General features: G+C 33.4%; 2 protein-coding genes across 3 annotated transcripts; both read right to left on the bottom strand.

Moving 5' to 3' along the window:
* Nucleotides 1–1,562: 1,562 nt before the first annotated feature.
* On the bottom strand, nucleotides 1,563–5,766 carry LOC121961505 (beta-2-microglobulin-like). Its single transcript, XM_042511515.2, has 4 exons — nucleotides 5,567–5,766; nucleotides 4,085–4,357; nucleotides 2,969–3,006; nucleotides 1,563–2,862 (listed from the first exon to the last, which is right to left on the bottom strand). Exons 1-3 carry the CDS (start codon nucleotides 5,631–5,633, stop codon nucleotides 2,993–2,995), a joined length of 354 nt encoding a protein of 117 aa, XP_042367449.1. The 5' UTR covers nucleotides 5,634–5,766; the 3' UTR covers nucleotides 1,563–2,862; nucleotides 2,969–2,992.
* A 2,670-nt stretch (nucleotides 5,767–8,436) lies between these two features.
* On the bottom strand, nucleotides 8,437–13,504 carry LOC121961410 (beta-2-microglobulin-like). Of its 2 annotated transcripts, XM_042511395.2 has the most exons (4): nucleotides 13,322–13,503; nucleotides 10,875–11,147; nucleotides 9,039–9,075; nucleotides 8,437–8,909 (listed from the first exon to the last, which is right to left on the bottom strand). In XM_042511395.2, the coding sequence occupies exons 1-3, from the start codon at nucleotides 13,389–13,391 to the stop codon at nucleotides 9,062–9,064; spliced, it is 357 nt and encodes a 118-aa protein (XP_042367329.2). In that variant the 5' UTR covers nucleotides 13,392–13,503; the 3' UTR covers nucleotides 8,437–8,909; nucleotides 9,039–9,061. The 2 variants fall into 2 exon arrangements, with proteins under 2 accessions (XP_042367329.2, XP_087928561.1); XM_088072435.1 differs by lacking the exons at nucleotides 8,437–8,909; nucleotides 9,039–9,075 and having other exon boundaries at nucleotides 10,429–11,147; nucleotides 13,322–13,504.
* Between the last annotated feature and the right edge of the window lie 613 nt (nucleotides 13,505–14,117).

Raw genomic sequence — 14,117 nt, 5'->3', positions numbered from 1 at the left:
ATTATGTCATATATTTCATTTGGGAAAATTCAGTTGTTGTTACATTGTATTGTATTTTTAAATGTATAATTGCTTAAAATGAATAAATACATGTTTTAAAAGAAGTTTAGATAAGACAAAATAATTGAACTAGTTTGAGCACATCCGGGAAAGCTGACATAAAGCCTTATAGTACAGCTAACAGCAGTTAGTTTGAGTTTAGCTTTTTATGTTTCCAGTGGAGAAAACATGATGCAGTGCCATGAAGGCTGCATACAGAAACCTGTGACCAGCAGCTCTATAGCTCACCCTGTAGGCTGGTTGGTTCCTAAATATTTCACCAGCTGAATTTTGGAACAGAGGTCACAGCTATTGCGAATGACCTTTCACACTGCATTCAGACACCTTTCACATGCTGTTTAACCCTTTAAAATCTGAGTATATCTGAATATATTGATTTGATTTCTTTCAAAAAAAATAGGAGAAACATAGGAGAAAAGCCATGATCAACTTTCAAATTGCAAGAAATTAGTGAAATGGGATGAGAAAATACTATTAAAAATAGTTTTAAAAAAGAGGGGAGGATTGTCACAAAATTATCCAAAAATAGGGAAAAATGTCCCAAAAGCTATATTTATAATTCAAATAATTTTATATTTGAAATCATGTTATTACATTTAATTATACATATAATTATTAATTATAATTACATATCTAAAACGTATGTTTTATAACTATTACAATTTTTAAACATTGTTTCCAGGTCATTTGCATCTTTGTATTTGTTGTCCTTTTTTTTCTTTTTTTGGAAAATAATAATAATAATTCAGGGTAATTTAGAATGATGTTCATCAATAAATATAATTAGTATACCCTATGTAGTATTCTGAAATGGGCCATTCTGCATGAGGACTTTTAGTTTTTGCTTTTGAAATATGAATTGATTTTAATATTTTGTGCTTTTACTCGTGTAAGATTGAAATTGCAGGACTTTCCCTCATAATAAAGTATTTCTACTGCAAATAAATAAATAAAGTTCAGCTAATGTTGTTGTTAGAGCCATTTTTTGGGTTATGTGTATTTGTGTTTATTTTTTTTTTGTTTGTCTGGAAGCCACAGTAGGTGGCGCTCTGCACTGTGTGGGCAGGAATGATTAAATAGAGCAAGACGTAATTACTCAGCAGGTGTGCTGCTGAATGAGAGAGCAAACAGTTTTTTGACCGTCACGTCACGTCACGTCGGATCGTGGTCGTCGACTTTATTTATGCGTTGTGGCAAATATGTGAGCCTTTTTGTTTGTATGTGCAGTTCAATTATCGGCGCATTGTGTCAAGAGCGTTTATAAATAAATGTGGATGATTACAAGAAGTGTTGGATTCATTGGACCCGGAAGACGACGGACGCGTCAATTATCAGTCTCAGCAGGTAGCAGCAGCCCCTCAGTGGCTTAGGTTCGTTTTGTTGTTTTTGTTAAGAACAAGTCACTATAGTTGTTTCACTAAAACAGCCCTTCCTTAAAACAAAGAGTTCTCAAACTCTGCTCTGAAATGTATTATGTATCAATGAACTGAACAAGGAGGATATTTATATCTATAATTATTTCCACATTTATTTCATTTTTTACCCAACCATATTGTACAAAAAAAACATAAACAGAGTATGTTTTTCATTAATAACAGAAGCAAGTGCTCAGGAATTGTAGTCACCTGAAAAAATAAGTTTAATCCTCTCTTAATATTTAACAACAAAAAAAATGTGTAAAAGATAATTAAACATTGACATTAATGAGAAGAGAAATGATAGAAGTCATCAAAAACACAAAGAAATACAGATGAACACCTTCAATCATCAGTGGAAAAGCTTTCCATAACGCTCCATGAAGCAACATATTTCACATTAATCTGCAATCAAAAGATGAGTTTTAGTTGCTTTGTTTTAGTGGCTCACTGTCGGTCGGACACTTCCTGTCCAGGATGAGTCGTGTCTGGCAGCAGACGCCAGAATCCATCACGGATTTTAACTAATAACTACTGTCTTTTTTTTTAGTGTACACTTTTTGGAGAATTCAATAGATCAGTATGCATACTCTTCTGTAATTTTAGATTAAACTCTGTGATGACACACCCTTTGCAAGATAAGCAAATAGTTGCAATTTTCTTCCAAAAATAAAAAATGAACAAATAAAAACATGGAGAAAAAAGGCAGTAGCAATAAATGTTTCACAAACTAAAATAAATTAGTAGATTTAGAAAATGATTTTCTAAAAAAAGATGTCTCGGGAGAAAGGGAAAAATATATCATAATGACATTATTAAAATGATTATAAAGAATTCTATAATTTAAAATGAAATAACTTTATTAAAAACACAAATATTTTTTGCCTTGTTTTTTTTTTACTTTATTTTATTTTCTTTAACCAATTTTTAAAGCAATTTTCTTGTTTTTTTTCTCTCATTTACTGCTATTTCTTTTGCTTAATTTCTTCTTTTGTGGCTCATTGTCTTCTTCCCATATTTTTTTAAAGAAATCAAGCCAATTTGGTTAGGTTTTAAAGGGTTAACTGGATGAGCCTGGCTGGTTGCACACTAACAGCTTAATGAAGCTTTACTGTATTTCTGATACAAAAACACAGCAGACTTTTAAATGCATCAAGCTTTCACAAAGACCCCGCAGATTAGAGATCCTGTCATTGTTATTCTATTGCTAGGGCAACAACTACAGGACCTGTTAACTTTCTGTCAGATACCAAGGAAACTATTTAGTTTCTTTGTCAGATAACACTTTAAGAACACATCTTGAATTTTCATCTTCATCGTCGAGTTTGAAAAGCTCTGAAGGCAAATCATTTTTATCGTCTCCATCCTCTTGAGTCCTGAGGAGGACCTGTGGTGAACAAACGAAGGGTCAAACAGTGTAACCCACACAATAACTGCACAAACGACGTGTTTACTGACTGAAAAATGGCAGTGAGAGTGAGTGTGGTACACACCTGGAGACAGGCAGAGCAGGGAGCTTACATATCAGATTCTGTGGAGAGAAAAACAAACATGTTGAAAATCTATACCTTCAATCACCTCACATCTGGAAAGGGGACACATACTATGATTGTGACTTCAGTTGAATTTGTTTTTAATTGAGATGAGACGTTTTATTTCTATTTCACCAAACAAAGCTAACAAACAAAATCTCTTATCCATCGCAGTTAATTCATTTAATGCTTCATGGTTAAAGGGGAGCTGTTACCAGCCGCTGGAAATTCTTAAAATAGGTCGACGTGTCGACCCTTTAGGTGCTTCGCTACACTGATCATGTTTGTACCTCTAGCACGTATGTTTGCTCGCATCTTTCGGCTTTCCATGTTCATCTGCCTCCTAAGCAAAGAACTTCCACACAGCCCTCTCGCTGTTTTTCTTTTTACCAAAACTGGTTACAGAGGCGCCATGGTATACTACTATACATGGTATACAACAAATGTGTGTATCGACTTGCTGTTTGTACGATGACAGGCGTAGAGCTGTATTTATCTATATCTATATTTATCTATATAGTCCATATTTGTCTATATGATTTTCTAACAGACATAGCTGTATGTCATCTCTCATATGTATATCGCATTTGTCATCTTCTACATTTAACTTTTCATCTTTGTGATTTTTTTTCCATTCAGTCCAGTAAACTGCATACTGTAGTGTAGTCATGCAGTGGTGTAGTGTAATGCAGAGCACGTGACTGTATATCCTATAGAATATATATATATACTGTATATATACTGTATTATGTCTTGTATTTTTTCTTAAGTCTTTTTTTTTTACTCTGGTACGGCTTCAGTATTCTTTTGGTGCTTATTTAATTCCATGTCAATATTTTTAATTCTTTGTTTCATCTTTGTACCTTTTCTTTGCACCGTGGGTATGGAGAGAAATGCATGTTCGATTCCTGTATGTCTAACACATGGCAGAATTGAATAAAGCTGACTTTGTCTTCTAGTAGTGTGTAAATCATCACTGACTTTTTTCTTCTTTTTCTAAACTAATATACATACACTGTACACCTACTGTAATACTGTAATTATTGGTAGTAGACAATGACAAGACAAAACACATACCCCAGTAGTATAATCTGGAGTTTTCCATGTGAGTCACATTGCAGGCGAACGCCTCGCCTTCCTTTGGAGTGAAGCGCACGAATTTAGTGAGGTGGTAATGCCAGTTCTCCTCGAATGTCAGATCAGTCTGCTTGGCTCCCGACATCTCCTGTCCGTTCTTGAGAAGCTTGATGGAGATTTGTGGTGGGTGGAAGCCGCTCACATGACAGATGAAGGTGTTGGTTTTGCCCAGCTCTCCTGGTTCTCGGGTGTACACCTGAACCTTGGGTGGAGCTAGCAACACACACAAATGCACAGAGAGGAGGTGAAGAAATCAGAGCCTGCAAAGACTAATGGAGATTTCACTCACGTTCTATTCAATACCTTCTAGTTTCCTTTACCCTACTTTTAAACAACGACGCTGCACTAAAGTAGTATTAACCAGAAGGATTTTGTATGAAACAAACAGGTGTGGTAGGCTTTTTTTGGGCAGTGGCCTCACACTTACGAAGAGCCAACTGTAAAGTCACACAGTTAACAGCAAAATTTCACCACATCCAGCTCCAAACAACATTTAAAAAGTGATTTGATGATTTGTCAATTTTAAGCAAATTCACAGCAATATTTGCTAACTTTCTTGAAAAAATATAAAATAAATAACTAGAATGCCAGAGTAAAATCTAAATGTTAAATGTTAAATCTAAACTCTTAATCTAAATGTTAAATCTAAATTCTTAATCTAAATGTTAAATTTTACAGCTAAATCTACCCATGTTAATTTGCATATTAGCAGCTATTAGTTTTAAAAATATTTGGTTTCAAGCACATCCGGATTTAATATTTTGATTAAATTTAATATTTAGATTTTACATTTGGATTAAACATTTAGATTAAATACTTGAATTTTACATAGGCCTATAGATTTTACATTTAGACTTAATTTGACATTTAGAATTTAATTTAGATTTTTTTTTAGAATTTTGAATTTACACATAGATTTCATTTAATATTTAAAATTTACATATAGATTAAATTTTACATTTAGCCTTAATATTTGGACTTTACATTTACATTAAATTAGTTATTTATGTGTAATATTTAAACTTGATTAAATATTCAGATGTAACATTGGCATTAATTTTAACTTTTCCCCCCCAAAAAATAACAACAGTGAAAGTAAAAGTTAATGTGACAAAGTTCACAAATATTGCTGTAAATCTGGTAAAAAAAACAACCAAAACATTTTTATCTACATTATTTGGGGCTAATGTTACATTTACGATGTCAGAGCTCCTTCGAAGACACACCACATTCGTTTTGACTTTTTTCTTTCTTGTTTCTGAGCTATTTATATACATTTACTGTTGAAGTGAGAAATATATTATACGGTGACACGACAGTGAGGCCGGAGCACTTTGGTCCGACCTGCCATTTCAGGGCCTTCCGTGTAATAACACTGCGCCATTTGTAAATATTTCAGTACTGGTACAGTAAATTACTTACTATCTTTGGCCATTGAAGGCAGGAGACAGAGCAAAGCGACGAGAACTGCGAAGACCAGCCCCTTCATGATTTCACCTCCAATTGTCCTCTTTTCAGAAAAGATCGTATAACTCGTATATCTCGAAATAAAGCTGCGCTCGACCCAAACCGAAAGTAAAGAGTGACTTCTTTTTTTCGGGACGCTCGAGCGGTAAGTCGAGGCAAACCAGTGAACGCCGTTAACCCCTCCCACCCAAACGAGTGGCTCTGCCTTTAGGAGAAACAAACCAATAGAAAAATCAAGAGGAACTGTTGCTATGTAGAATTCAGGAAGACATGTTAACGTCTGTCTGTGGCGCAGTTTTAACAAATTGACTCCATGTTAGAGGCGTTTTCGCGTTTTTAAAAATATTTTAGTGGGGTTGTTAGTACTGTCATTTTCTACACATGTAAATGCTAATGACAAACTTGACACGTTGTCATTAAAAGTTAAGAAAAAAGTATCACGGTAGAGGAAATACCATCTGAAATGACAGTTCATAGTTCATTTTTGTCATTTTACAACAGTGTGGCACAACGTAAGTTGTAGCTCTTTCACGCTAAACACACAAAACCTATAAACAGATATTTAAGTTAAATCAGAATTAAAACAAGTTCTATTTTGTTATATGGCCTACTATAGATATTACACACACACACACACACACACATACACAAACACACACACACACACACACACAAAGTACAATGCTTGTAAAAATTTTGGTGAAAATGTTGCCAGCTATATTTTGAATAGGGGAGAACGGATTAGTTAGCACATTTTCCCTCTCTGCCCTAAAACTGTAGCAAACTTTATATTTGAGTATGTGAAACAAAAGCACATAAAAGGTTTATGTTGCAGGTATAAATAAATGTATGTAATATACACAAATGTTCTCCAAAATTAGGGGATTTGTGATTAAAGTCATGTTGTGCATTTGTGCCAACCAGCCTCCATCATGAGATTGGTGGGCACAATTACATAATTACATGCTATAACTACAAATATATATATATATATATATATATATATATATATATATATATATATATATATATATATATATATATATATATGTTAAGGTCTCTTGACAAATAGGAACAATTCAAACCTTTAAGTCAAACAAAAATCTGAATGTGTTAATCAGTTAATCTCTAAAAATTCAGGTAGCTACAACTGTTACTGTTACAATTGTGTCACCCCAAAATCAATGTGATGAAATCATATTAGTCTGCTACCATCACTCATTACAGACTTTCAGATCATATATCATATTGTAGCTTATGTCTAATAACTATGAGAAACACATTGCTATTATCTCTATCAAGCACAGTTTTATAATTCATTTAGTTCACGTACCACGTTTTTACTTTTGAAATTAAACTACATTATGAAAATATATAAATATACCCTCATCAAAAAGTTAGTGACTGAGTAAATGAGTGCAGGTCAAGAAAACAAATTCTGATGTTACATTTTTGTTTCTGTTTCTTGTTTCTGTTTCCATTCAAAGGACTAGAAAATAGCAGAGAACCAACCTAAGCAATACTGTATATCCAGCCAACCCGAGTCTAACTTTTCGGTAGCTTGTTTACAGCTACAGTGCAATGACTCACCTGATGCCATTATAAAACCAGTATCTGTATGAGTCATATGATTGAGGAAGCAAATGTGCTGAAGAAAGAAATATGCAAAGAGGGCTCATTTCAGGTTACATGGTGTGTTTTTGGATGGATATGTATGGAGCCAGATCAAAGCCAAAAAGTTTGGTTAATTTGAAGGAAATAATGTAATTGAAAAAAATAAAATTTGACACAGAAAGTTCAAGTTTTGATCTTGATTTATAATTAAAAAATAATTAAAAAAAAATATCTCAAAGCGCCCACATTTCCTGAAAGCAACATAATTGGGAAAGACCCTGAGCCTTCTTTATTATGCTGTCAAATTAAAAATAATTTATTCAAAATAATATCAGAATTTAGTCAAATTATATTCAAATTGAAATCATACTTTTCTGACACTTCATTTAAAAAAAATATTATTAATATTCCTGATCAAATTGTTTTTTTTAGTCTTGTTTTTTTTAGCCTTGGTCTGGCTCCATAAACATGTCATTTCATGGACAGAATCAGCATTAGACTGCTGTGTAATAAATGCAGATGCCTTTATTTATCAGAGCAGTGAAATAGCTATCTTCACTGCAAAAATGGCCTGTCAAATTTAAGGCCAAACACCCTAGATTTAAGCATACTTGCACTTAAAAGAAGCAAATTTGGCTGCCAGTGCAGTAAGCAAATTTTGCTTGTTAAGATGTCTTAAAACCAATAAAACTGTGTGCACTAGATAATCCATTTATACTTAAAACAAGACTAACTAGATTTTTTAATCTAAATATAAGATTATTACACTTGGTTAGATCGGCAGTTTTTGCAGCGTTGTGACTGATTTGAGGGTTCATGGCATTTATAAATGTTGGGATTTTGAACATATTTTAAGAAAATGTTACTCACCTGCCTTTCATACTCACTAGTGGGTTCTTAGGTTCTGAGGGTATGTAAAATAAATACAAAATATGACCATTAAAGGTTGACTGCCCCTCCCCTTAGCCAAATCAAAAACATAATGCCTTTCCCAGAGCTTAATAAATTATTTTAAGAGCCAAATAGGGGAGGCACCCCTGCCCATCTAATTAATAAAAGAACAGTCCCTAACTGGTTTGTCCACCTGATGTATCCCTGAAGCATTACCATTTTCTACTTTATATATATATCACGTTATTAACATATATCAGTATCTTTAAAAATAAAAGTGTACAGGTATATATATTGTATACAAAAAATGAAGACATCCATGGATTAAGAGGCATTTATTTCATAGAGTGCATTAACAAATGTCTTAAATAACAAATAAGAATTGTTTAACACACTTTGATCTAAGTCCAAAAAGAACACTCATTCATGTATTAATGTGACCAATTATAATTACATTGCCTCATTTAGGAAAAATAAAGAGTCATTAAAGCTAATATTTTCAGCTTAATGAACTTTGATTTAATATATACACACTTTTCAATATCAAAAGGTGGAGAGGAGCCGAATCCTAGCAACACACTGCTAAATTACAAATAACCCCATGCCCTGAGGCCCATACATACTCTCACATTAAAACAGAAAGAGGAAAAATTGCCCTTAGTTTGACTGATATTTTATGATTGACGGTATGTTTAGCAAAAGAAAAGTGAACAATTCAGTTGAAGCTGATCCATTTGATCGAAGATGTGAAGAAGAAACGCTGCTGCAAACAGGGCAAAAACACCTGGCGTCACTATGAAAAGAGAAGATAACAAAACGGCGTTACACAGCACACAACAACTAATGACAACCAAGTGTGACACTCGTGTTTTACAGTGGTGGAATAACTTTACTCAAAGTTATACAATTAAGACAAACTCACCGATCTGAAGCCTCTGCTGATGATTACATGTTCGAGTCTATAAAAAAAAAAAAAACACACAACAACAACATGCTTTTTATTGCACTGGAATCCACTTTGGCACATTTATTCTGCAGGGCTGTAGCCATGGAGGGGGGGGGGGGTCTGCTGGGGGTCCCCACCCCCCCACAAAATATTTCAGAATTAAATTTTTTTTTTTTACTACATTATTTATAATAAGCAAATGAAACTACACAGTATACTTTACACATATTCAATAAATTAAATAAATTAAAGTTACTACTGTCAACATAAATTACACATAAATGACTGAAACATAACATTTTAAAGACATAAACATTAGCTGAATATGCACGTGAACTGAATTCTGCTGGGGTACGGCAACACTATTTGGACAAACTACACACAGAACTGCTGTAGAACTGTAGTGCTAGAACCGGTAGTACTACTCATGGCAATTTGTTTAGTTTAGCTATTTCTGATTATCATTACATTTGCTCATGATTATTTTTTAGCTGTGTGGTTGCCTGTCATAGAATTGCATTTTTTATTTACAATAGAAGAAAAATGTATAATATAAATGTATATATAATACTTATATAATCAGTGCTTTGTATTTTGGGACATTTAGTTTATCGAGTACAAATGATTTGGTATTAGAGGCAAGAAAAAAAAATCAAAACATTATCGCGATACTTCAGTCAAAATACAGTACTATTAGAACTTTTGAAAACTTGTTGGGATATGCTGATTTTTGCAATGATATACATTTTTTATGTTGTGATTTATTACCTTTTGTCAACTGCAAATTATGTCCCAAAAGAAAAAACTTTTTCAACATCTTGATTATCTAATTGGGTGAAGTTTTCAGTCTCACTTTAATCATTTTAATTACAGCAAAATGTATCAACTGGACTGAAAAGCAAATTGATTTCATTGTTATTGAAGACTACCGAAAGTTTCAATTGTATTTTTGTGATTTATAATTTTTAGAATTAAAAATTAATTAATTGGCATCTGTGTATCAATATGATATTAGCATGCAAAAATATTGCAATCCTGTATTGATGATTTTCCCCATCCCTAATCAAGATCATTTCTAAAAATCCTGTATTAATATAACATTACAATTCTCAATTTTCAAAAATGTTTCAGCCTTGGCACAAGTATGTACTTAGTTTGTTATTATTATTATTATTATTATTATTATTATATTAACCCTTTAAAACCTCGAGCCACACACACTTTCTTGTGTTGCTTTCAGACATCCTAAGTTTTTAACCCTTCGAACGCTAAGACAATTGGTGTGGCAATGAGCAACTTGGTAAAAGATGCTCAACCATTAGAGAAATTAGAGGATTTAGGAAATTATTGTTTAAAAAAAGCTCAGGAAAATATCTAAGGAAAAAAGAAAAAAGCTAGGGAAAAGCTTTATTTAAAATCATCATAATAACATATTTAAAACTATGTTACAGAATTATTAGAATTTAATTATTATATTATCTTATATATTATAATTTTACTCTTAACTCTTTGTATGTCTTCTTTGATTTCTTTTTCATTATTTTTATTTATCTATTTTTCTGATTTTTGGTTATTTTCTTGTATGATTTTTACTAATTTCTTGCTAATTTTTGGCTCATTTCTTCAGTCACTGTTCATTTATTTCTCCCTGTGTTTTTTTAAAGAAATCGTCAATTTCTTTTTTTTGTTTCTTACGTTTAAAAGGGTTTTGTTTTTTTGTTTTTTTTCATAATGTCTCCTGTACAGTTATCTTTCTGTCCGCTCATAAGTTATGAGGATGTTGCACACATATTTTGGCTGCTCCTAACTCACCCCAGGCATATTCCTTAACTTTGGTCCCGTGAGTGACCCTGCAGCTGTACTTCTCCCCTTTCATGGGTTTGAAGGCCACGGTCTTGGTCAGGTGGAATTGCCAGTTGTTTCTGAAGGCCAGGTCAGACTGATTGCATTTGTGAAGTTCCATTCCGTCCTTCATCAGCTGGATGGTGATGTCAGGGGGGTGGAACTCGCTGACGTGGCAGATCAGGGTGTTGTCCTTGCCGTACTCTCCTGGCTGGGAGCTGTACACCTGAACCTTTGGTGGAGCTAGAGGAAGCACAGACAAGGAAATGATGCCAAACTGATCTGACCAAATTAACACTGGCTGGAAACAATTTAGCTTGCTGGTGGAACGTAAACAAAAGAACTAATGGCACTGAATTAAGTTTATTTTGTTTTAAATTGCTTTGCTCACATAACCTTAAAATGTTAAATATTCACAGTCAGAGGATATAAACCTATCTACACAGCTATGGGAGACTGGAGCAATGTGTTCGACAGCACTCTCCACCAACACCATCAAACACCACATAAGGAACTATTTTTTGGAAGAGTGCCGCTCATCATGCAGCAAAAGGCTGCAGATTGGAGTTGAACCCGTGGCGGGTGCAGCGAGGACACAGCCTTTGTACATGGTGCAAGAGGAGAGATACTTGGAGCCCCAGAAAGACTTCTTTTTACGTTTGTCCTCAGCCATAAGAGCAAATACGTAAACGCAAATAAATAAATACATTTAAATAAAAGGTTAAATAAAACTAAAACTAATTAAAGCCAAGATGAGGGACCTATATATTTAATATTAACTGAAAAAACAATGCCACAATGGAATAAATGTACGGACATACAATTGTCAATCGACAGATTGTCAGTCTGTGGCACAATGGAATGTATATAGATTTCTCTCACTATTATTTCCATTAACAGACTGACAATCCATGTGTAAAAGTGTAGTCTTTAATAAAATCACCTCCCAGAAATATAAAAAAAGACTTGTTAAAAAAACAACCAAAAAACAACCTCTTTTGCCTTTATAAAACAGATCTGCAAACACATAAATTCGATAAATAATAATAATTAAAAAGATTTGGTATGCATACAATGAAAATTGGAAATCCTCGTAGTGAGATTTCCAAATAAAAACTGGATTCACAAATATCTGTTTGAAAGTTTTAAAACATTCACAAAGGTTTTTCTTTTATGTCTAATATTATTTAAATGTAATTAATTAAATGTACTGACAGATTATTTTAATTGTGGTATTTATTTGTGTATTTGCATGTTCATTTTATAATTGCAAAGTAGTTTTTTGAGTTTACAATGTTTTTTTGTATTAGTGGAAGTTGGTATATACTTCGGGATTACGCCATGTCATACAGATTGTCTATCTATTAACACAAAAAATATTAACACAAATCTACCTCTGTACACTTATTCCATTGCGCTACAGATTGACAGTCCGTGAATTAATGTGTAACCTGTAACTATATAACACCATCAGGAAATACAAAAAAAATGTAAGCTCAAAAAAACTCAAACACATTGTAAATAAAAAAACAGATCTGTAAATAGTTATTTCATAACTAAACACAGTGATTCCATTTAATTAATTTATAAATAAGTGAAAAACAATTATTAAGACTTTTCTATAATTTAGAACTTTCGAAGAGGTATTTGTTAAACTCTATTCTACGCCTGCCGATTTCTATTTTATGCACAGAGTCTTTATTTTTTTTAATCCATGGAATTTGTATATTTGCTGATCAGTTCAATTAGTTCACAAATCCTTTTAGTATTTGTGGAAGTTGCTTTAAATTTACAGATTATACTTTCGCACAGATAATACTGACACAAATCTACCTCCATAGTGATGTTCCTCCGTCGTATCTTCACTTAAAAAACAAACAGTGTATGTCTTTAATAGTGCTTTTTTCAACGGGAATTTTTCAGAGAAATTTTAAATAATTCACTTTCTGGAGTTTGGATTGCAAGAGTCCGTCACACAGTCATCTGTGTGTGTGTGTGTGTGTGTGTGTGTGTGTGTGTGTGTGTGTGTGTGTGTGTGTGTGAGGCCAGTGGAGGGAGCTCTACCTGCACGGTTTACAGGCCTGTTACAAGAAATCGAAACTAAAGCCTGACTGTTTAGGGGAATTCCACCATTTTAACGGATGACAGACATGTTTTATGACCATTCTCTTTTAAATTTGACTCTTATATCAACTCTTAAATGATCCTGTTACTTTCTAACAGATAATAAACAGCCTATTCAAGATGAAAATCGTATCAGCTGTTTGTATTCTGGATTTTTAAAACATACAGCCTAGTTAATCTGTGACGCAGTTTGCTTTTATAAGAAAAGAAGCTATTTTACTTGGGAAACAGCCTCTGACATTCTTTAGTAAAATGGCATGATTTAAGTTACAGCATAAAAAAATACTACTCACAGTGTTTGGTGGCCAGTACGCAGGCAGCAGCTACCAGAGCTGTCAGATACACCGCAGTGCTCATCTTCATGTTGGATCAATTCTTTGATCGGTTCTTCGTTTGTAGTTTTACAGTAGCTGCACTAACACAGAGATACGTCCGCCCGTCTTCTCTTCACAGCTCCTTTAAAGTGAAAGCATCGAGCAGAGCGCAGTAATCAAGTACTGTGAGACCGCCCACTACAATGACACTAACCAATCACAAAATTCCATCCCACTGTTACTAGGTGAAATATGGCCAAACAGGTTTGCTACATTGAGGGCAGGCCAGGTTTATGGAAACTCCCTGAAGAACCACTGTCACCACAGCCGTAACACATCTTCGATTTACTTTTTATGAACCGTTTTGAAACCAATACATTTAGTGGTCAATCCAGAAATGTACAAAAGAAAATAATGGCACAAGTAGGTACAAACCAGACAGACAGAAAAATAAAAAGACACAGGTATGAACACGAGTTGCATAAGCTAGTAGTTATAGTTAGCTTAGTATAACATATTTCAAGTTAGATATTGTTTTAAGATATAAATATAGTTCTGATTTTATCTGATTTTAAGTTTATATATATATATATATATATATATACACATACACACACACAGAATATGTACATAAAACTTAATGTTAGATCTAAGAATATTTCAGTATGAGTAACTCTGGTTCCCCTGCTTGCTTCCTAAGATCTTTTTAAAACATGAAATAATAATCATATAGTCATATCATGTTATCACAAAGTGATCAATTATCACTGATGAT

The sequence above is a fragment of the Plectropomus leopardus genome, chromosome 22, assembly GCF_026936395.1.
Source record: "Plectropomus leopardus strain MGB_pleo_1.0 chromosome 22, ASM2693639v1, whole genome shotgun sequence".
Taxonomy (NCBI): domain Eukaryota; kingdom Metazoa; phylum Chordata; class Actinopteri; order Perciformes; family Serranidae; genus Plectropomus; species Plectropomus leopardus.
Note: the sequence above shows the minus strand (reverse complement) of the source record. Positions and strands in the feature narration are given on the sequence as shown.

Bases quoted from the DNA above. Each gene is read 5' to 3' on its own strand.
- LOC121961505 (XM_042511515.2), bottom strand. From the start codon at position 5,633: ATGAAGGGGCTGGTCTTCGCAGTTCTCGTCGCTTTGCTCTGTCTCCTG. The intron at 4,358-5,566 runs GTAAGTAATTTA...GTGTGTTGCTAG, and splicing joins GCCTTCAATGGCCAAAGATA to CTCCACCCAAGGTTCAGGTG.
- LOC121961410 (XM_088072435.1), bottom strand. From the start codon at position 13,391: ATGAAGATGAGCACTGCGGTGTATCTGACAGCTCTGGTAGCTGCTGCC. The intron at 11,148-13,321 runs GTGAGTAGTATT...TGCTTCCTCTAG, and splicing joins CGTACTGGCCACCAAACACT to CTCCACCAAAGGTTCAGGTG.